This window comes from Podarcis cretensis, assembly GCF_951804945.1.
Source record: "Podarcis cretensis genome assembly, chromosome: 15".
NCBI lineage: Eukaryota > Metazoa > Chordata > Lepidosauria > Squamata > Lacertidae > Podarcis > Podarcis cretensis.
The window spans coordinates 18,813,142-18,837,021 of record NC_137185.1 but is presented as its reverse complement, the minus strand read 5'-3'; the positions used below and the strand labels follow the sequence as shown (position 1 = coordinate 18,837,021).

Below are 23,880 nucleotides of genomic sequence, written 5' to 3'. Positions count from 1 at the left end.
ATTCCTGCAATGTAGGCAGCTGGCCTGTATGACCCTTCCAACTCTTCCGCTGTAGCAGACAATGTCCCCACCATACATTTAAAGCGGTATCCTACCACTTTAAGCAGCCATAGCTTCCCCCAAAGAATCCTGGGAACTGTAGTTTGTGAAGGCTGCTGAGAGTTCTAAGGAGGCCCTTAGTCCTCTTCAAAGAGCTACATTTTCCAGAGTGATTTAACAATCAGCCTCTCTTTCTTAGGGAATTCAGGGAACTGTAGAGGAATGGAAGTCTCCTGTCAGCACCCTGAACAGCTACAGCTTCCCAAGGATCCTCAATTCCTCTCGCAGAGCTACAGTTGCTAGAGCAGTTTAGCAGTCGGTGCCTCTTCCCTGGGAATAGACCCCAGCAGAATGCTAAACCTCCTCATTTCCCCTGGGCTTTCCATCTAGAGTCCAGTGGTTAAGTGGTGGGTCAGTCTCTCCAAATGCTGATATTACTGCAACTGCCAAGTTGGTCTGCATTGAAATTCTGTAATAGAGTATGACTTTTCCCTGTAATGGAATTTTTCTAAACCACTAGGAAGGCGAAAAGAGAGAGAGAGAGAGAGAGAGAGAGAGAGACTGAGACTGAAACTCTATTAACCATACTACAAAGGCACCTACTTATTAGTATTTTACAACTGTGGCAAAAAAAAAATCATTCCTTGAATCTAATTATTGCTGACAAATATGAAAATTGAAATCAAAGTTAAATTTTCAGCTACAGTGCCTCGTAGTATAGCAGCTCGCCGGCTTTCAAACTATTGCATCAACTCATTTATTCCGCCGATAGGCGCCACACAAGATTGGATATTTTGCTTGCCTCTCCACCCCTATAGGTTTTGAAGCATTAACTTTGACATATTCATCTCAACTGCTGGCTCTGGGTAACTAACTCGATATGTTTACCAGTCACATACACTTGATGGAGCCAGGCAAAATGAGGAGGAGGGATCAAGATGGTTGCTTCTGAAAAACCGTGACTAAACTCTTTCCCTCTCTGAGCTCAGTTCACAAACCTCCCATTTGGGGGGTTTGGGGTCAACTCCTCTCAAGGCTGATTCCCCCCCCCCACCAGACCATTGCCCTCACTTGACCACACTGCCTTTTAAAGCTATTGGTTGCTGTGTTTCATGTTTCCATTCCCCCAATGACATCACAGCACTGCAGGTCACATGCTGGTAACATGGACACTCCAGGAAAGATCACACAGGTTGCTAGAGTCGTAGGATCGCATGGCAGGGAACAAGGGCAAGTGAGGGCAGAGGGCAGTGACCAGGAAACTGGGTCAAGCAGCTACCACAAGGGGAAACCAAAATGCATCCAAACATTGTCAAACACATGAGTATCACCCAAAGTGATTATTGTTTTAGTCTTCCTGCTTTCCTGATCCCAAACACCACCATCATTTGATGGATTTCAAAATTCCTTTCTATTATTAGGAATCTGAAAAGACTCTTGTCAACACATTTCCTTTCCCTTTTCCCCCCTATTAAGCATACTATTAAAATCAATCCCTTTTGTCATCTAGCTCTTGCTTCCACGGATGTTTAATGGATGTCGAGGGAACTAATGAGAGCTGCTAGAAAATTCATTTTAGATTTGCTATTTATAAAGTGCTCTGTGCTCAGGTGGGAAATTATGGCAAGGAACGGAGGAAGGATGACAAAAAGGGAGCAAAACGCAGCCTCACAATGGAGCTGTAGGAACTGGCGGCTGATGGGAAGATGGCGGTTTTTGAAGCCAGTTAAGGCTGTTCTCCTTTGGAGGGAACAAGCTGTCCTTGTGAAAAGTTAGGAGGAGCATATAACTCAGCCAGGATTTAACAGCCAAGAACTGGGAAGGAGAGAGGAAATGAGGGAGCAACGGGGACAGAAATGCACTCTGCATGTGTTCAGAGGAACCTATCTGGAGCTTATTTATTTTATTTATATTCCACCTTACCTCCATTGAGCTCAAAGTGGCATACATGGTTCTCCTCTCTTCCCCATTTTATCCTCACAACAACCCTGCGAGGCAGGTTAAGCTAAGAGGCAGACACCCCAGATAACCTGAGCTCTCCTCCTTTTGAGCTTTCTAGACAGAGGCTGGATGTCCATCTTGCACAGATTATTTAGCTGTGATTCCTGCATTGCAACGTGTTGGATTAAATGACCCTTGGGGTCCCTTCCAACCCCATGATTTTGTGGCTGGCCCAAGGTCACCCAATGAGCTTTGTGGCTGAGTGGGGACTCCTTGCCTAGCACCACACTGGCTCTCAGTTTGCACATATTAGATTAAAAAAAAAATTAACAACCCTTCATGTGCACTCTTCAACCATTTATCCACCCACCCCTACTAATGTTCATCAGCAAAAATAGCGGCTTCTAAAAAAGCACAACTTCTCAAGATAGAGCTTTTCTCAAGTGTTCCATACGCTTTGCACAGATTATCTATGCAATCCTTATAATCGCCCTATTAAAAGGTAAGAATAAAATACAGGTTATGCTAAGTGAGCAGCTGTCACACAGAGCAGGAGCGTCTTGTCTACCTCCCCTCTCATAAAATATCTAACCATGCCTTTGGAAACTCTGCACCATCAGTAACAGAGAAATGCATGCCACGGCTTCAGCTCAACAGACAAGCGATACTAGACCAGAGGTGAGGAGCCGCAGACCTGCAAGCCAAATGCCCCAGCCCCAGGCCCAATCCAGCCTTCAGAACATAATCCAGGACACATTTATTCAAACCTATGGCTCAGGACCCCCAATACCTCAAGGACTGCCTCTCCCCACATGAACTGGCACAAACCCTTCTTTGTGTGCCCCCTCCTTGGATGGTCCAGAGGGTCACAGCATGAGAAAGGGCCTTTTCAGTGGTGGCTCCCTGCTTGTGGATTGCTCTGCCTAGGGAAGCTCACCTGGTACCATCATGATATGGCACCAGGCAAAAACCTTCCTTTTTAACCAGGCCTGTAGAAGGGGTGTCCCCGCCCAGCCCAGTCCCGCCCTCATTTTAATGTATGTGGGGGCTTCTGTAAGCCATTTTGTAAGTTACTTTGAGTTGCCATGGCAAAAAGCTAACAACAACAACAACAACAACAACAACAACAACAACAACAACGTGACTCATGCTACTGGGAGCCCAGAAGCCTATGTCTAGTCTCCCATGGATAGATGCACATATAGTAGCTGCAGAAGAGGAAAGGCAGCTCCACTAAATTTTCTGGTAAGCAGGAGACCTACCAAGGTGACCAGATGGTAGAACAGCAGTGGTGGAACACAACAATTTCAAGGTATACAGGTAGGTGGGGAGATAGAAACTTCCAACACACGGAGAGAACAGTGGCACTACCCTATGAGTTGCATCCACTTTGAGAACTATCTTTAAATATCCTAGATATGAAAGAAAAAGCACTGTAGACCAGGGATAGGGAACCCTTTTCTGTAGGGAAGCATCATTCCTTTCTGGGCAACTTTCTGGGGGCCATACATAGGCCAGTGGGGGGCTGACAAAGGAAAACATGAGCGGAGCAATGAATGGTGCCTAATGGTGGGGCCAGCCCTGCATGAGCCTGAAGTTCTCCAACCCTGCTGTAGACCCTTAAGAGCTTTCCCCACCCCCATTTAACCCCTTTGACCACCACCACCACCAATCCCTCCTTCCATTTCTTCCATCCTTCCTGCAGCTCATGCTGTGAAGCTTCCCGCTATTATATCTGGATTAGCCACAAATCTCCCTCGATTACACAGCTCCTATCAAAACAGACAACCTGTTGGCAGATGTTTGATTAAGCTGTCCCAGGGGAGCTCCCCACACCCAGATTGCAGCAGAGCCAAAGCCAGTTCTGTTGGACTCCCAACACCCGGTGTCATCAAGTTGCTAATTCATCGCCTCAGAAGTTGCTCTGCAGTTTGATTTCTCAATAATAGGCTTCGTACGAAGCCCTTAAGCTCCTGAAAGCAATCCGAAAACCGCTTTTCCCTTCCATTTACATAAACACAAGTGGATCAGAAGGAATAATCATAGTTTATGCATTATTTGGGGGCTTTGGAGCCAGCTGCTAATGCGATGTCAGCGTTTGAAGCCTCGAAATTGTACAATAGGAAAATGTTGACACGCAAGAAAAGCTGTGCTAAAGTAAACAATAAATAATACAATATCAAATGTGGGATTCGGTGACAAGGCGCCTTGGCTCACTGAATTCAGCAGGCGCTAACAAATCAGGCTCACAGTCAGCGCCGCGCCTAAGTAGACCTCATTAGACGGGATGTCACTCAAAGCAGAGTTGCCTCTATGCCAAACCACACGGAGGTTATCCCGTGATTTGGCTAATAACCGGGAAGAGCTGTGCTGGCTCAAGAGGAGAACGTAGTGGCTGTTTTCACACTGCAAAATGGAGCCATGAACAAAATTATCTGTGCTAAAAACAACAAGAACCAGGACTCACAAGCCAATATGCAAACATGAGAATGTGCAGAAAACATGTTGCAGGCTTCACACAACCTGGAAACAGCAGGCCATGAACTTCTGCTCCCATCACAAGCTTTCTCCTGAGTGTGTCCACTTACAGGGTTAGCAAATTGGTTCCATTTTCTTGCGCTCTGGCTTCCGTCACGGTGCTGTGTTGCACCAGAAGCGGTTTAGTCATGCTGGCCACATGACCCGGAAAGCCATCTGTGGACAAATGCCGGCACCCTTGGCCTGAATCGAGATGAGCACCGTACCTTACCTCCTTTTTTTGGGGGGGGAGTGCACTGCCTTGATTCCAAAAACTCATCTGCAGTGTCCCCTAGCCCACCCTATAAAAAGCATTACTCGGAATAGTGGTCTGCAAGACCCACCAAGGAAGACAGTAACAATTAATTGCACATTTATTCAAAACCCAGTTAAAACTATTTAGTTGATTTAATTCAACAAAACTGAGGAATTTGATCCAGTGGTACCCATTAGCCCTTAACATCTCCAGAGGTCCCCACCTCTCAGCACCCACCTAGGTAACCCCTCTGCCCCCCCCCAGGTTGCTATTGCCCTCTTGGGGAACTTGCATGGCTGAAGCTCAGCTGGCTATCCAAAGTCAAGCATTTCACTCACACACAATATGCACCCATGTAGCAGCTTTCTTTAGAAAGGAAATATATATATATATTTCCAGGAACACCTAGTGCTCCCAGAAAGTCTGGTGGCAAGAGACCATTTGATTTGGCAGCAGCACATGTGGATTTAACATTATGCAGCATGTAACAGAGCCTCCAGTCTCATTTCCTAGGGAACAGAAAAGCAGTGTTGTTAATGTCACTCTGCAAGCACTGGGTGTCTTTAAAGGGAGGAATATCTCAAACACCATTCAGATCAGGGCACTGGGACTCTGGCTTCCGTGTATGAGTGCTACTGGGGATGCCCAAATTATCACCATCACCATCATTATCCCAAGGTGGGTTACAACATTATAGCCCAACATTCACCTGCCAAAAAAAAAAAAAAAAAAAAATCATGAAAATTCACCGGTGTTTTTAGTGCCACATTCTCTCAATATGCAGAATTTTTTTGCAATGCTATTTTACCTAATTTAACATGTTTGCACATTATTTTCACTGCTATATGCACACTTTACCCTAGTACGCATTTCTGCAGAGGGTGTACCTGCTACATGGCTAGAGAATTGCATGGCAAATTTCAGAAAAGTGCAAATTTCAAAGAATGTCTTTTGTTCCAGTTCACCTACTATTTTGGAAACCCAGATGATCAGGGTTGCCATACGTCCTCTTTTTCCAGGACACGTCCTCTTTTTTTCATGGGTATGTAAAAGGAGAGTCGTCACAGCAATCCATAAGTGTCCTCTCTTTTGCTCTTCGAAATATAGCACCCCTAAGATGATGAAGTTCACCGTTAAATGAAAACTGAAATTGAATAAGAAGGGCCTGCTGGATCAGGCCAATAGCTCTGCAGCCTGTTTTCGCACTGGGCAGCCAGATGCCTGTGGGAAACACAAAGGAAAGCCGAGCACAACCACACTCACCCCCCCCCCCTGCAGTTTCCAGCAACTGGGATTCAGAAGCATCACTACCTCTAACTTTGGAGGCAGAGAATAGTCATCATGGCTAGTAGCCTTTGATAGCCCTCATCCTCTTTTAGAACCACCTAGGTTGGTAGCCATCACTGCCTCCTGTAGCAGGGAGTTCCATAGTTTAACTATGTGCTGCATGTGGAAGTACTTCCTGGTATCTGTGCTGAGTCTGCCAACATTCAGCTTCATGGATTGCCCAGGAATTCTAGTGTCACGCGAGAGAGAGAGAGAGAGAGAGAGAGAATAACTTTTCTCTATCCCCTCTGTCCATGCATTTTATTTTATACACCTCACCTTGTCTCTCAACTCAAAAGCCCCAGCCATCACCTGCATCCCCAGCTAGTGGAGGCAGCGCCCACTTCTCCCTTGTCTGACCACCAGTTCTTACAGACTGAGCCTCACTGAAGAGCATCTTCACACTTAGCAAGCAGTGCCTGAATGAAGGTGTGATGGAGAGCAGGCCAAGAAACAAGGAGGATGAACAGTCAATAGGTGAAAAGAGTGTGTGTGTATGGAGAAATGGTCAAAGGCCCAATTAATTTACAAGCATTTTCTGAGTTGGACACATTTAACCATAAGCACTGTATCCTTGGCAGGAGATGAGAGCAGTGCAGTGCAGTGACGGCACCATCTCTGATTTATTATTAAGAAAGTGAAAGGTGTAGACCTGGGGGATGGGAAGTGAAGAGGAAAGAGGCTCTGAGTTGCCTGCCCTGCTGATAGATCTGTAGCTCTGCTAGTGATTCTAGCATAAGCCGCACATCAGTTTGCTCAGAGGAAAGTCTGTGTAGTCATAGGAAGGAAGAGGTTCTGTGTTGCTCATGCTGGAGTCAGTCCCAGCGAGCCGACATCGCGTGTTGAATATTGGGCTAGACTAGGACTTCGAAACTGGACACATCCATGAGATGTGTTGGGTGACCTTGGAAAAATCACCGTCTCTCAACCTAACCTGATTGTTGTGGGGATTAATTGAGGAGGGGGACACCTTGAGCTCCTTTGTGGGGGGTGGGGAGAAGCATGAAAACCACATGGAGCTCCTTGGAGGAAAGATGGGACTACTACACACACTCCTAAATATAGGTTGTGGTGAGGGACATGCAGGTCATAACTCTGAGGAAGAACATCCACTTTGCAAGCAGAAAGCACCCTGCCTGAAACACAGCCGGTCAGTACAGACAACACTGAGCTTGACAGGGTACAGCCTGACTTCACCAGAGAGAGCACTCATCACCTCACGAGATGCTGACGGTCTTGCTTTCTAGGAAAGAACGAAGCTTCTGAAATTCGCTCTGTTCCTTCCAGGTGCATCAAGAATCTCAGCATGTCTTTACCAAGGAGAGGACTAATAAGTCATTCCCCAGATATCGGGAAGGTGCTCTGACAATATTGCTGCTTGCCTTCACCTACTTGTACATTTGAATATAATTAGAATATGATGTAAGCTTTCAGTGATCTCTCCCCACAAAAGGGGAAATCAAAGCTACAAGCAGAGCCAACATTTATCAGGATACAATACCCACTCCACCCCGCCCAAGGTCTATTCCTATAGAAAATGGGCACCTTTTGCACAAATGTGTCTGATATTCTCCACCACATTTTTGCAATGGTGTCATTCTCCAATCAGCCCAGAGCAATTTCCCCACTATCCTAAGTGCCCCGATTTTACTCCTGTTCCCCTCACAGAACTACAAGTCCCATAGCTCCCTGGGAAGGAGGGTTTGATTCTTAAATCCCTTTTCAACATTGTGGTTCTGTGAGGCAAATGGAGGTCTCCTATAATCTCTCAGCACCCTTAACAAATGACAGCTCCTATGATTCATCTGGGGGGAAGGCACGACTGTCAAAGCGGTATAGCGGGGCTTTTTAAATGTGTAGCAGGGATGAGGCCTAGCTGAAAATGACAGGGAAATAACGGTTGATTTAGCCAACATTGCAGTGCATTTTTTCCTTCCAGGTCCTTGCTTACTCTCCTGGCTCACGAACATGTTCCTAGCTGAGACAAATCCATGCCACCATGCTACTACTAAGCAGTGTTAAGAGCCTGCAAGAAAAAATCGCCCGCAGCAAACCCCTAGTCATTTGGCAACTAAAAAAAAACCAGAAACACCAAAAATAGTTGTGCTGAAGTGCTCCCCTCTGTGGCTTGACCTCAGGGCCCCCATCTCCAGCTTATCACATTTTATTGCATCCCCTCTCCCACCTCCGGTTGGCAACAGACGGCAGAGTGCCAGGCCTCGCCTTGGGATCTTGGGAATTAGGTTGATCTACTTTTCTCTCCCTGCTTTTTTTAAAGGCAAGTCAGCATGGAACATGGCAGACCCTGCTGGTTTTGACCTAAATCTGTCAAGTTGTCATTCCCACCCCCAGTCCTCAAAACAAGAAAATAACATACAATAAAAAAGTTTTTGTGGGCAAAGGTTGTTTTTAGAAGCCAACGCAGCCAAGGGGGTTGAAGAGGTGGGCAGAACCCCAGGCCAGCTGCTTAGAAGCCTTGGCTCACCAATAATCAAAAGCACCACGCAACTCCCTGGAAAATGCAAGGCGACACCCCCCCCCCCCCAAAAAAAAAATGAGACACAAGCAAGAGATGCCAGGATCCGAGAGAGACGCAGAGGAGGAATCAAAGGGAATGTTGCTTCCATGGGACACGGTGTTACCATCAGGGACTGTGGCAGGCTCGCTTCTCAAGAAGCTACTCCAGTCAACCAATGCCATGGAGAAACACAAACTTGGCTGATGCAGAGACATATTTAGGGAATGTTTCCAATGACAACAGCAAAAGCCTCCTTTGAGCCCTATGCACATGGCTGAAAAATAAGTATGCAGATAATATGAATGCAAGACAAGAGTGCCGTTTTAACTGGAATGTACATGCCACTCAGTATAAACCAGGAAAGGGGAAACCAGATAATTGCTGGGCTATGACTCTGACTGTTTTCAATGCTGTTGGGAGTTGGGAGTCCAACAATATATAGAGATCCCCACCCCACCCCGCCCGGTGTAGAAATGCCTGCACACCTAACAACAACTCCTGTGTTTTGTATCTTTGCAGTCATAAGGACTAGAAGCTTGCGGTTTCTCTGTTTAAAACACAAAAAGTCAGGCCGGGATTCTCAGCAAGCTGAACTGTGCACTCTGTGTATAGAATTCCACATATTTCCCTGTACTCAAATACTGAGGCATCTAATCATAAGCCTGCATTTTTATCAAAGCTTATATTTTTGATTAAGGCCTGTATATTAAGATGAGCTTAAAGATTTTCAAATGTTTCATGCCAGGCAGAAGACCAGCTGCCTAAGAACCTTGGCAATGTTTATTCTCCTGGACAACGGGGCCCCCTGATTTATAGCAGAAAACAATTCTCAAAGTCAAAGGGAATTACAGGCTGAGAGCCAAGGTTACACTGACCCTACATATTACAGAAGATATAAGAAGGCTGAGAAAACATAATTAAGAGTGGGTAAATAGTAAAATAAAACCATGTGCCTCCCATTAAACTTGAGCCATATTTTCCTAAGGTTAAAAGGCCAAGAGCATCTGGCTGGCAGAAAGGGAGGGAGTATTTTGGGAAGTCTTTTTCTAAAGTTGTTTCTTTCTTAAACTGAGATCCTTTTAAGATTTCTTTTCCTTTTAAAAGGTTATTTATGTTATGTATTAAATATATTGGCTTAAATGTAATTATGCAAAGGAATTAGAAACTAAGAAATGTTAAATCCTTATGCTAGATTCTTATTTCATATAGTTGGAAGAGACCACAGGGGCCATCAGCCCAGCCCCCCTTGCCAAGCAGGAAACATCATTAGAGCACACATATGGTTGTCAGGCCTTTGTTTAAAGACCTCCAAAAGAAGGAGATCTTTCAATGATGATGTGAACTCAAGATCCTTGACATCTGTTTAAGATAAAAATTTAAGATTAACCATCTGTTTTGGAGGGCAATAGGGCAAGGAGGGCAAGAGGTGAGCTGGTAATTAAGGTTTCTTGTTGAGACAAATGTAAGATATATGACTACTTATTTGTCATTTATAGATAGAAGAATATATAGCTTTTTGTTTCCCATAAAAGGGCAAAAGGAAATGGGTGTATCTTTTGTGATTGGTTCTAGCAAACAGCCAATAGGAATTTCAACCAGGCTGATTGGACAGAGGCAGCCACAGGAGGAGCAAGGGGGCTGGGTTAAGGAAATATAAGTGCTGGCCATAACGGCAGGAGGCCAGGCCAGAGCTTGGTAACCATATACCACTGTGCCTCATATTTATTTGTCCGACAAATAAATTATTATTTTAATTTCTCTATTGCTGCGTTGAATATTTCATTCCAGCTAAGTGTTAACCACAAGCAGGGTGCTACAATACAATTGTGTGCCCTCTCTCTCTCTCACTCTCTCTCTCTCTGTGTGTGCATGCGCATAGCTACATGTAGGCCTCAATTCACTAGTCTTCACAGGGTATGAACATAGGCCTCAGCTCCTTCACAAGAATCCTGAGCTACAGGTTGCCCTCATCTCAAATCATGGCTTTTTTTAACTAGCTGAGAGCTGCGACTCAGCTACATTGGCAAAGAAAAAAACACTTTATATGCATTGTTTATGCATTCCAACACTGTAACACTAGATGGTGCTGTGGAGTTCCATTTTTCCTAACCTGATTTCTCACGCAAAGGTTGCAACGCATTTAACTGAAACGTTTCATTGAAGTGTCTAGATCAGGCATAGGCAAACTCCGGCCCACCAGATGTTTGGGACTACAATTCCCACCATACCTAGCTAACAGGACCAGTGGTCAGGGATGATGGGAATAGTAGTCCCAAGCATCTGTAGGGCTGGAGTTTGCCTATGCCTGGTCTAGATCCAGCCCTAGTGTGGTATAGTGGTTAGAGTGTCAGGCTAGGACCTGGGAGATCAGAGTTCAAATCCCCACTCAGCCATGAAGCTCCCTGGGTGATCTTGGGCCAGTCACCATCTCTAACCTACCTCAAGGCAAAATTCTTTTTTTTTGGGGGGGGGGAACCATGTGCACTACCTGAAGCACCTTGGTGGAAAGGTGAGATAGAACTGTAATTTTTATTTTATTTTTAATTTTTTTAACGAATAGCTCCACCTTTCATTGCAAGAAGCATCAGGCAAGGTGGTTGGGGTAAAAGATACAGTTCAGGAAAACCAGAACAAGGCTTTATGAAACTTGCCATGTATATCCCTGGATCAGGGCAATAAAGCAAGCAGAATGCACCAGGCATGCAGACAATGTAATTGGGATGTCTAAGATTGTAAACATCAGTTATAACTATTATTATTTATTAGGCACCGATTGGCGGCTGCCGAGGTGAATAATAACGATTTTATCGAGCCTAGTAGTAAATATTGACCCCACTGAAGTCAAGGCTATTATTATTTTCTGCAAGGGACAATAAATCTTGATATTAGCAGAAATAAGTCAATATATTTGTTTAAATACACATTCATCGGTGCCATCATCCACACACCAAGGAGAAGCCAAAGGAAGCTCATTCTCTTCTCTCCCTCCGCCCTCTCCAAATCTCACCCAAGACAATAATTTTAACACAACACACCACCACATGCTGGGGAAAATGGGATTGAACTACTGCAGCAATTTGTTTAGAATGTGTCTTTTCCGAGAGATGGAACTTGGCAAGCCTGTGGCATTCAACTGCTCTGCACGCCTGAAAGCGTGCAAACTCTCATCCACACACACACACACACCGCAGCCTCTTTGGAAAACACTATGTGCCTTTTGACGGTTCTCACTCTGTGTTAACAAGCTGTAATCAGATCACGTTTGTCTCACCGAAGGCCAATGGAGAGATGCGACTCATGGGCCGGATTGTAAACCAGAATATGCCCCCATTTAGAACAGCAGTGGCTGGTGCCTACTAGAACTTGTGGGGAGGAAGGCAGGGAGGTCCAACACTAGGTGGTGCCAGAGCCACTGACATGCAGCGCCAACTCATTCTACCTTTCCCCCTATCCCCCTCCCTGCAGAGTTCTTACAAGCGCAGCGCTGAGACTAAGGCCACATTCAGGTCATACACTTAAGGCAATCCAAGACCACTTAAAAACAGCCATGGCTTCCCCCAAAGAATCCTAGGAGCCATAGTTCATTGAGGATGCCGAAAGCTGTTAGGAGACCACCCACAGAGCTGCAATTCCCAGAGAAGAGTAATAATCAATCCCCCTTCACAGGAAACTCTGAAAACTGTAGCTCAAGGAGGGGAATAGGAGTCTCCTAACAACTCCCAGCTCCTACAATGAACTACACTTCCCAGGATTCCTTGAGAGAAAGCCTTGACTGGTGCATTAAGATTATGGTGAGAATGTGGCCTAAGGTGGTGGTGGTGGGAGCTAGTAGTCAATACCACACCAAGGACTGATTGTAAGCAGGCAGATGGGTGGGGTCTCTGAAGGCTGGTAGAGGTTGGTGGCGCAGTTCCCCACTCATAGGATTGCCATACAGTGGTACCTCGGGTTACATATGCTTCAGGTTACATACGCTTCAGGTTACAGACTGGAAATAGTGCTTCAGGTTAAGAACTTTGCTTCAGGATGAGAACAGAAATCGTGTTCTGGTGGCACGGCAGCAGCAGGAGGCCCCATTAGCTAAAGTGGTGCTTCAGGTTAAGAACAGTTTCAGGTTAAGAACGGACCTCCGGAACGAATTAAGTACTTAACCTGAGATACCACTGTATTTCAAAACTTCCTGACTGGGGGTGGGGGGACAAACCCAAATTGTTGAGCTTTTTGGAGGAGATCTCCCCACCCCACCCCCAATAGCGATTTTAAGTTTTCGGAGCTGTTTCCACTGCTTTTTCCATCACATGGCCATATAGCCAGATTTTCCCTGACATTTTGCCAATTCGGAAAATCCCCCTGATGCCATTTTTACACCCAAAAACCAGGAGATGTCAGGAATTTTCCTGACCTACGGGAAGCCTACCCATTTGCCCTAATGGAGCGCCCTCAACTGATTTCATCTCTCATCTACAAACAGAAAGCAAATCGTGGTTTTCCATCAGTTCTGTCACTCAGACTTAGGTTCTCCCCACCCTGCCCCAGTGATAATGGGATCTAATGGTTAGAGCAACCAGGCACTGGGGAGAAATTTATCCTGTTTGCATTTTAATGCAAACCTACCTAATTTTCACTCTCTAAACCAGTATGCAAAACCCCAAATGCATTTACCCTTCAAACTTCACAATTGCACACACAATTTTATAAACCACTCATTGATATAGAAGTGAAGGGGGTAAATTCGGGGACACCCCTGGAATAGGAGGGGGTGAACTTGCCCCCTGTTCTGTTGACTTCAGACATTAAGATCCAATATCCTACCCTTATCAACCTTCCTGTTTTGCAGGGGGTTGGAATAGGTGGTCCTTGAGAATCCCATAGAATTCTATAATTCTATGCCATTCCTGGGCATCTGGGCCACATGAAGATATGTCAAAATGTCAAAATATGTAATATAAGAAATGCAAACAGAAGTCAGAAAGGAATTCTTACAAGCCATAAAGCACTATGGGAACAGCGCATCAATTTGTTTTCAAAAGCAAACAAAGTATTGGTCACAAAGGCAGATGCTCAATATTGTAAGAGTAGTGGCCAGAGCAAGCCATCAGTAAGGATGCAAATATGCCAATAAGGACACAGATAGGTGCCTAGGCAGCAGACCTCGTTTGTGCAACCAATATTTATTCTATTTTATCTGCTTTAAGTTTGTATCCCACTTTTCTTCCCATAGGCGCCGAGAGTGACAAAACACAAAGCAGCAAATAGTACATTTTTTAAAAATCCAAAACATTTAGAACAGCCACATATCCTCAGAGTTAATAAATACAAGGTTGTCAGGAACAGCATATTTCAACCATCAAATTCAGAGAATTGGAGGTAGGGATTAAAAACTGGTGGTTTTTTTATAGGGATCTATTCTTTCCATTGTGCAAGTCAACCCAGAACTTCCCTTCCACACACACACATGCACACCATGAAAAGAGACTGTGTGCAAGATTCAACTAAGTTGTGGTGTGCATGGAATGCATTCTGCCCGTGCAACAAGACCTCCTTCATTCTTCCCTCACCACATCTCCTAAATCTGCTCTGGGCAAGGACAAACCCAGAACAGATCTAGGGAACAGAAGGAGGTGAGGGTGGATGAGCTTCATTGCAAGAGTGGATCTTGTTCCCTGTGCATGTCCTAAGTTGGATTCTACCCTACATATCTTAGATATGTGGGGAGGTGGTAGTGGAAGAAGCCCATCCTTCAGCAATCACCCTTGAGGTAACAGGGCCCGTGCTGGGAATGGCATTTTGCTCCTGACCCCCTTCCCCCATGAGTACTATTGCATCAGTATACCTGAAGGAGCGTCTCCACCCCCATCGCTCAGCCCGGACACTGAGGTCCTCCTCCAAGTGTCTTCTGCTAGTTTCCTCACTGCGAGAAGCGAAGTTACAGGGAACCAGGCAGAGGGCCTTCTCGGTGGTGGTGCCCTCCCTGTGGAATGCTTTCCCTTCAGATGTCAGGGAGATAAAGAATTACCAAACTTTCAGAAGACATCTGAAGGCAGCCCTATATTGGGAGGCTTTTAATGCTTGATGTTTTTATTATGTTTTTAGATATGCTCTAAGCTGCTCAGAGTGGCTGGAAATGGGCAGGGTATAAATAGTAAAATTATTATCATCATCATCATCATCATCATCATCATCTTCAATGCCAAAATGGTAATGTTCATCTTTCAGGGAAAACCACTGCAGCAACCTGGCAGCGTTCAAACACTCAGAAGGGGTGACTATCCCTGCAAAGTGCATCCAATTCTGACAATGATAAAGTGCTAGGCTTTCCTTTAAAAGTGTATTATTTATTTAGTTACCTATTTCATAAAATTTATAAACCACTTCATTCCAAAAAAACCCCTCCAAGCTGTCCACAAAAAGATAAAACAGCAAAACCAAGAACAAATTACAACCCTGCTTAAAAACCTGCAAAAGTTAAGATATTAAAACAGATTGAAATTACCTCAGCTTTCTAAGCATCTGGGTAGGCTTACCTAGCAGGCACTGAAATGAGTACAGTGAAGGCATTTGCTTGATTCTCAACAGGCATGGAGTTTTAAAGTGCAGGAGATGCCACACTAAATGAATCCGTACAAATGCAGAGAGGTTACTACCTGTAGTAGTTCCAATTCTGCCAATCAAAGTGGTCCAGTGGGCACATGTAGGGTAAGGTGAGCTCATATGTAAACTGTTCCCAAGCTTTATATATTAATATTAAAAACCCTGAACTTGGCCCAGAAACAAACTGGCAACCAGTGTAGACAACTAAGCACAGGTGTTAAATGCCAGCAAGGCCTCACTCCCATGAGCAACTGTGTTGCAGCAAACTTTAAGGGTGCCTTGCATGAAAAAGTGGTCACCAAGTTCAGCTTCGCCATTACAGTGAAAGGGGGCAGAGCTTCTTTTTATACAAAGTGGCTCAGAACCCCTTTAGTACAGAGTGACATGGAGGGAGTAGAGAGTGATTCATCCACAGATCTGAGGTTTTTTTTTAAATGCCACAGATACAAGATTCTGTGGACAACCCTAGCACGTCCCACAACACTGCGTGAAGTCAGTAAGAAATAAAAACATTGCTAATTCGCACCATTTTTTTAAAAAAACAAAACTTGACGATTTCATATGTGTGATCATAGCTTGTAATTTTTTAAAAAAATGTCAAATTTGATCTATGATCTGATCTCAACTGAAAAAAAAAAAAAATCTCTTGACAGGGTGCAAAGTTATGCCACTGCTCCGGTGGGTGGAAGAGCAGAAGGGGAGAGGATAAAATTTGGGAGATGCAATCTGCTCCTGTTTTGCTATCCGCATGGGCTCTCTGCCTGCGAAACAAAAAGAAGTTGCTCTCTCAAAAAAATCAGATGCCGCAAGATACTCAAATTGGCAACGGAAAAGAGAGTGAGGTTTGCCTGCTGCGCTGCGTCTTAAATTGTCAGGCTGACTGCATGAGGCACCAGCAGCAAAGTCATCCCCTCGCTTCCCCCTTTTCAAGAAACTTTGCTTTATGCTAGGAGAGAAAGAGCAAGCGAGTGAGCAGGGAGATTACCAGAAGCAGTAAATGAGATACCAGGCAGAGGAACAAAAGGCTATAGCCAAACAAAACTGATCAGAAAGCATTAAAAGGGAACAAATCCTGCTAAGAGGTGGCAAAATGATTGCTGGTGGGGAGGGGGGAGAGGAATGCAAAAATAACAGCCAATGCATTTCCTGTGAAGTTTGGGACAGGAAGGTCTGGCTCCCTGCACCCCTCCCTATCAGGATCTGTTATAAGTAAACACCTGCTTGCTGGGTGACCAATGCCCTCTGGAACTCATCCCATGCCTCCCATCAAAGCACTTGAACATGGAGAATTCTCTGTCTTGCAGTGGTAGAGAACCTGGTTTGCATACAGAAAGTCCCAGGTTTAGTCCCTGGAATCTCCAGGGATGGCTGGGAGATACCACTGTGCCTTGAACCCTGGAGAGCTGCTGCCAGTCCGTGTGGAAATGCAGGGGGTGCCCATCCTCCTAGCTGCCAAGTTCTACAAGCGCAGTCCTGAGACTAAGGAAGAGGAAGCCGGCAGGCAATGCCCACTAAAAAGGGGGGGGGGAGGGACAGGGAGGTTGGGGGTAGCTGTGGGCAGACTGATATTTGCCCTTATGGACCAGCCTCCACTGCCTCCAAGTTCTTCGTAACCAGGACTAAGAGTATTTGAAAGTCATCATTAAAAAGCCTTGTTGCTAAGCAGGCAAATTGCAGCTTCGTTAAATTATTTGCTTGGAAGTTCTTTCTTGTAACATTCGGCTAATCCAGATGGCCCATGTCTAGTTGTCTGATTCCATGGATGTAAAAAACTTTTGAAGTTCTTATCTGCATTCACTAAAGGGGAAAGACAACTAAGTGCCTTTGTCCACTGTTATGGCTGAGCTGCACAGAAAGGGCACCATCCTGCTCAAGCTAAATTAAGACACAGAAGGAGCAAATTCAGACGTTAAGGGAGTAGAATGCAAGGCTAGAGACCAGTTGCAGATCTTTTTTTTTAAAAAAAGAAGACTATGGGGCTGTATTCAACCAAGTCTCATGCAGCATAGACCCAGTAAAATGAATGAACCCAAGTTAGACATGTCCATTGATTGCACTGGGTCTTCTCTGAGTAGGGTTAGCAATGAATAGCACTCACTCTTTGCAAAAGGAGGAGATAACCCTAACTGTTCCATTCCCTAAATAATGGTGTATTGTCTTTTAGATCCTGCATCCATGACATGAAGTGGTCAGAGTTAAGGCCAGTTTTCATCAAACCTACTTTTCTTCAAAGGGTATGAGGAAGGAACACAAGCAGCTGCCATACAGAGTCAGGCCACTGGTCTAGCTCATTATTGTCTAGATCTGGGATGGATAAAAGGTAAATCAGGATCTTGTGGTAGATCACTGGGTGACTCTTGTATATCCACAAGAGATCCTGCCTCTGTATTGCTTATCAAACAGCAGTAGCTACCACACACACAAACACTAGTTTGCTGGGAAAGAAAATTACTTTAAAGGAGAAAGCGTTCTCGCTACTTCTGCAAAAGGAGGTTTGTGTATGAAAGGACTTGCAAGAGCTTAGTTGTGATACTAATAATGAATTCCTGGGCCCAAGGCACTCTTAATTCTTATGAGTATGTCCACCTGGCTGAGAAATTATTTTGTAGCTGGCTGCTAGATATTATTGTTCTAGGGGAGGAAAATATGAAGAAATTAATGCAAGCCTGAAACCTGCCCACCCCTGGTTTTGAACTGACTGACAGAAGGTCTCCAGACAGGGGTCTTTTCCCCACCTGCAGAGGTCAGGGATTGAAATGGGGACTTTTCTGCATGTGTTCTGCTGCTAAGCTACAACATTTCCTAGAATGTCTGCATTTCCCAGATACTTATCCAAGATTACTGAATGAGAGCATCAAGGATAGCAAGCAAGTTTCCTTGAAAGACAGATTGCCTATTGCTAAGCCTTCCTTTGCTGTAAGGCACCAAAGAGACCCAATAGGTGCAGTGAATTCTCCGTGTCATCAGAGTGTGCAGACTCAAAGGACCCCCACTACACAAGACATATGGATTGTCCAGAATCAAAGGACAAAGCCATAGGAGAAACGAGATGGTTGAAGTCATCTTTGTACTCCCTACTCTCTTTCAAAAATATATAGACAAAGGGATTCAAAGGGACTTAAAGGAGCCCATACTTTTTTGAAGGGGGATGGGTCAGTTCTGAAGTGGCAAAAATTTCATGGGCAAAGTTTCACAGGCTGCGTTTGAAGAGGAAAGACTGTCAGAACACAAAAAGGTGATCACAAAGTAATGGCAAATGTCTAAAACCAGTTCAACTTTTGGAGGTATCTGCGACATATACTGTACTTTTCCGTGTATAAAACTATGTTTTTTTCTTTAAAAATCATGCTAAAAAGTGGGGGTCGTCTTATACATGGATAGTGCATAGGATGGGCGTTTAATTGGTTGCTGCCGTGACTGTCAGCTACTACTGTGAGTGTTATTTGTTGTTCGGTCAATGGTTGGTGTTGATTGGCTGATTCTGCAGCAGTTGGGCGGGTGACTGGCAGCTTCTGCCAGTAGTGGGACAGGCGGGAGGCGAATTTTGCGACATGTGCTGGTGAGTGATTTTCAGCCATCGCCCCTTTATAAATAATAATAAAAATAAATAATCCTGGTTAAGTAAAGGTAAAGGTAAAGGGACCCTTGACCGTTAGGTCCAGTCGTGGCCGACTCTGGGGTTGCGGCGCTCATCTCGGTTTACTGGCCGAGGGAGCCGGCGTACAGCTTCTGGGTCATGTGGCCAGCATGACTAAACCACTTCTGGCAAACCAGAGCAGCACACGGAAATGCCGTTTACTTTCCCGCCGGAGCGGTACCTATTTATCTACTTGCACTTTGACGTGCTTTCGAACTGCTAGGTTGGCAGAAGCAGGGACTGAGCAACAGGAGCTCACCCCGTCACGGGGATTCAAACCGCCGACATTCTGATCGGCAAGTCCTAGGCTCTGTGGTTCAACCCAAAACGCCACCCACATCCCAATCCTGGTTAATTACCCCCCCCCCAAAAAAAAAAAAGCTCAACAACTCTGTGCCATCTCCCCCCATTTTCTTAAATTTGAGTCCCCCAAAATAGGGGGCGTCTTATACATGGGGGCGTCGTATACACAGAAAAGTATGGGATATGTACCATAAGCCAGCTACCCAACTACCATCAGTGTAGCTCAGAATTTAGAACCCCTGAACTTCAGCTGGGGGCTGTCCTGAGGAATGTGCCTCCTTTGTGGCTGCAGGGGGCAGAACATTTGCAGTGGAGTAGAAACCACTAGGAAGAATTCCCACAAAAAAATAAGTTGACAAATCATGGCAGGTAATGAACAAGGACTCTGGTGTGCCCAGAAAACGCCTAATGGAATTAAGGGTGAAGGGAAGGAGAGGAAAGTTGAAGAAAGCACAAAACTTGATAAGCCACTGAACTTGGAGAATGAGGTTGCAATTGTATGGGCAGTTCCACTCCAGAAGTCTTGAACCTTAAACTCCCTGCTTGTAAAAAGCCAGCACATCAAGGAGAAAAAAAAGGAGAAGCTACCCTAAACCTTTCTCCTAGATGTGCTGGCTTTCAGCCTACAGGGAGCTTTTTACACAAGTGAACATTCAAGAGAGTAACTGCACTGTGATAGTACAGTCCAGCAGAAGACATTTTGGCTGAGAGAAAAAAATGTGATTTGCCCACTACATCCACACTCCCTAGAAAAAGACCAACCTAAATATGTGTTTTTTATCAGTCACTCACTTTTCCTACAATGCCCCAGAATCACACTAGATCAGGGCAGTTTTGGAAAATGCCAAACGATGGCAGGTAGGCAACACTGCTGTGGCTTGCAGTGATGGGTAGATGACACTTATGGGGTGGGGAAAACTGCTAGTGTTAAGCCCTACTCCACAGAAACTGCTGGAGAAGCTCTCTTCCCCCTGGAGAAATTCAGCAAAACAGCTGCTGTCCCCCCAACCCAGTTTCCCTGCCAGAATTTCAAGATGCCGTTTGTGCGCATAATTCCAGTCCAAACATCTAGCGTCTCATGGTGATGGGGGTGAGTTTGGGTTGCCAGGCTGAGAAACTCAAAAAAAGAAAGAAAGTGGGGGGGGGGGCAGCAGCTCAATAGTATAGCTTCTGCTTGACAGGCTGTCCCTTGCCTCTGAGTGCCAGTTCCTGGAAATCAAGAGCAGGCAGAATGCTGTTGCTCTTGAGTCCTGCCTGGGAATTTTCCATAAGCTTCTAGTTGCCTACTAGATATAATCCCCAGCATCTTCATGAAGGCATGGGAATGCCTTAATTCTGAAACCCTGGAGCGCTACTGCCAGGCAGTGTAGACAAAACCAAGTTGCTTGAACCAATGTTATGATTCAGTACTAGGCAGATTCCTGCACTCCTATGTGGGGATAAGTGTGCACACATGAACTTTTAGATACGTGGAAGTGAAATACTAAAATAAGCACCTGTCTTTATAAACCACATGGGAAGCCGCCTTATAGTCAATCAGACCATTGGTCCATCTAACTCAGTATTGTTAACACCAGCTGGCAGTGTTCAGGGCTTCAGAACAGGGGCTCTTGCAATCCTAACCTGAAGATACCAGGGATCGAACCTGCAACCTTCTGCATAGAAAGCAGCTGCCCTAGCACCAAGCTACGGAGGGGGAATGTCCAAAGCCCCTTTCAACCACTCTGCAAGACCAATGTATTGTGTGCAATTCTTGCAACAGCTTTCCCAGGGTACAAGTCCGAGGCAAGAACAAGGGGGGGAACAGCTCTGTGATTCAAGAAACCTTTCTGGCCCAGGTGTAAGCTCCACTTCAACACAAGGCAGACACTTTCTGACCACCGAGGATCATGCCCCAGATGATCTGCAGAAATGCAACACCTTTCTTCTAAAAGCCCAAGCCTCTCGTGGAAAGAACAGCTTGTGCCGGCATCTCCAGATGGTTGTGCAGAAACAAACACAAACTGACATCTTTGCAAGGCAGAAACATGGGTCCGTCGGTCCGTCTCCCCACAGACATGCCCCAGCTCTGTGCACATCTGTCTCCCTGCCTCCCACACCCAGCTGCCAGCCCATCCCCTTGGAGTTGCCTCATGTGCATCACCCTGCTTTCCTCGAAGCCACTTCTCTCCCCACTAGCACCCTTCTATCCCGGGGGTCTCTGGCTGGCTCCAAACGGAAGTGAATTAAGTCTCCGTCAAGTCTATTGACCTCAGCTGGAGGGGTCAGGGAAGATTACAAGGAAAGTATTTAATCAAGTTTATGGAAAGGCCTCAGCTGGCGGAAGGAGGCTGAAAGCCTCTTGGAGGGGCAGAAAAGCATCAAGGGACATCTCTCAAGCCTACCCTTGATCCCCTACCAAGCCTGGCTTTTTGCAGCCCATTTAAGCAACTAGAGAGACAGTTCTGTTTGCAAGTCCAGCCAAATATGACAGGGCATCTGGGGGTGTTTTGTATCTTGGAGGCCAACCGACCAGTGTTTAGGGTGTCGCCACCAGCCACTGAAGTGGACATAGCTTCTTTAGCAGCTGTGTTCAAGAGAGGATTTAGGCCGGTATACCTTGCGTGACACAGCCCCGGCTGCCCAAACTCCCCTCTTTGACCTGCCTATTAAAGATGCAGGAGGCTCTTCAGCATCTGGTGGCTGAACAAGAGGGGGGGGGTAGAGAGAGAGAGAGGAGCGCTCTCTGTAGTAAATGCCTTTCAGTCTACACCTCAGAAGCCCCCCCCCCCCCAATCTTCCTTAAAAGCAAAAGGGCGTGCGATGAAACACGCATTGCTAAAGGGGAGATCCTACTCAGCAGCAACAAAGTCTCACCATCTTAACAGTAGTGGAGAGAAATCAAAGCCAAAACAAGGAGACGCTAAAAGGGAAATCAACAGCAGCTGGAGAAGGCTTGGCTCCCTCACAAGAACACTCCTCAACCCTCCATAGAGACAGGGTTGGGCGTGCGTTCCCTGTATCCATCCTTCTCACTGTAGCTTTGGCAACCCAATAAAACAGAGAAAAGAAGTTTATCTCTCTTATTACGGTGCCCCTGAATGCTTAGCAACACCCGCCATAAAAGCTTGCACACCCCATTACTACTGAAGTTATTTGTTCCCCCCCCCCCCTTCTACCCACCTCAAATATCCACCATTTGCTTCGCACAGAACGGCGGCAGCTTTTGAGAAGGTTTTTGGAAGGAAAGGCAGCGATCCAGAAGTAAGGGGGGGGGGATATAATTCTGGCCATTTCTCAGCCCTGGCTTTCCCCGTCTCCCTCCCTTAACAACCCCTTCCTCTTCCACTTAGTAACCGCAGAAGTTTGTCCGCTAAAGTTTCTCATCCCTTCCGCCTCTTAAAGAAGATCCCATCCAGAAGAGGAGGAAGAAGACCAATGGGCGTCTCGAGAGCTTGCTCAAATTGACAACTCGATCACATGCCTTTTTTAAACATTTGTTTGCCTCGTACCGGCGCTGATCTCTACCGGAGAAACGCGGCGGGGGTAGGGGTGATGGGGAGGTTCGGAGAATGGGAGAGTAAGAGAGGGAGCCTCACACGCTCCGGAATCACGACTAATCCAAACGCACAAGCAAATTAAGCCATCAACACACAAGCCACAAATTGCGCACCCGGCGCGGCTCCGCCAGCAGCTGCGAGAATCGGATCGATAATCTATTTTGCAAAACCGGGAGGGGGGGTGGTTGAAGAGAATAAGAAGAAAAAGGGGGAGAGAAAGCATCTGTGGGAAAGGAGGGGGTGGTCTTCCAAACCTCCCTGCTTCTTCTCCCTTGCAGCAGAAGGAAGCCAGCCAAGGGGAGGCGAGAACCAGAATTCGAACCCGCGGTGCAAAAATCTGGAGTCGTCTCCTTACCTTGGAAGAAGAACAGCGAGGCCATCCCGGCCAAGACCGCCCAAAAGAGAGGGGTGTGCATTTTCGCCAGAAGTCCAGTCATGCTCGGGGACCGAGGTTTTGTAAGAGCTATCGCGCTCCGGGCTTGTCGATTTCAGCTGCTTCTTTTTTCCCCCCTCCCCTGTCCGATCCCCTCTTGAGCTTGCGGAGAGAGACAGACAGACCAGAGCTTGCTTCTGCGACGATGATTATTACGGATGGAATGGAGAGGCGCAGGGGAGAGAAAGCCACACAATCCAGCGCCTGCCTGCCTGCTTGCTTGCAGCCCAAAGCGGAGCGAGAGCGAGACTCCTTCCCAATAATTATCTCCACTCGTGGTCTGGCACCGAGACCCGCTCCAAGATAGGGGATTGCGGACAGCCCTCCTACGCGGCGCACTCATTGGTTCGCATCCAGGGATTGACAAAGCGGCAGCCCCGCTACCTCGCGCGCCGCTGCCAGGAGTGTTAAAGAGCCCACGAGGCGCGCGCGCGGGGTGCGGGGGCTGGGCGTTTGATTCAGAGCGGCGGCAGCAGCAGCAGCCGGAGTGACTCCGGATTAAGGAGACTCCGGAATGGTCGCCAGACAGATTTGATTTTTGGATTTGATTTATTTATTGCAAGACTGTAACTCTTATCCTCATACAATGCATGGGATCAGTCCTGGCTGGCTCCCAACTTGCTTTGGGGTCCAGGCGTACACTAAGTGGAGAGGGTGGTTGTTCAGTGGCAAAGCATCTGCTTTGAGTGCAGAAGGTCCTTGGTATGTTCTGGAAGGCCTGGGATTGCCCCACCCGTCTGAAACCCAGGAGAGCAGCTGCCTGCCCATGTAGACAATACT

The 23,880-nt window shown here is 46.1% G+C and overlaps 1 protein-coding gene across 9 annotated transcripts in view; it reads right to left on the bottom strand.

The window, feature by feature from the left end:
- The window catches only part of NTM (neurotrimin), an 822,171-nt gene extending 798,668 nt beyond the window's left edge, over positions 1-23,503 (bottom strand). For 6 of the 9 annotated variants that reach the window (XM_079954577.1, XM_079954580.1, XM_079954578.1 and 3 more), the window contains exon 1: positions 23,023-23,502. In XM_079954577.1, the coding sequence (XP_079810703.1) occupies positions 23,023-23,104 (82 nt within the window). In that variant the 5' untranslated portion in view covers positions 23,105-23,502. Of the gene's footprint in view, positions 1-23,022 lie in introns of all 9 variants that reach the window. The other 3 variants (XM_079954575.1, XM_079954576.1, XM_079954581.1) reach the window with 2 other exon arrangements.
- Between the last annotated feature and the right edge of the window lie 377 nt (positions 23,504-23,880).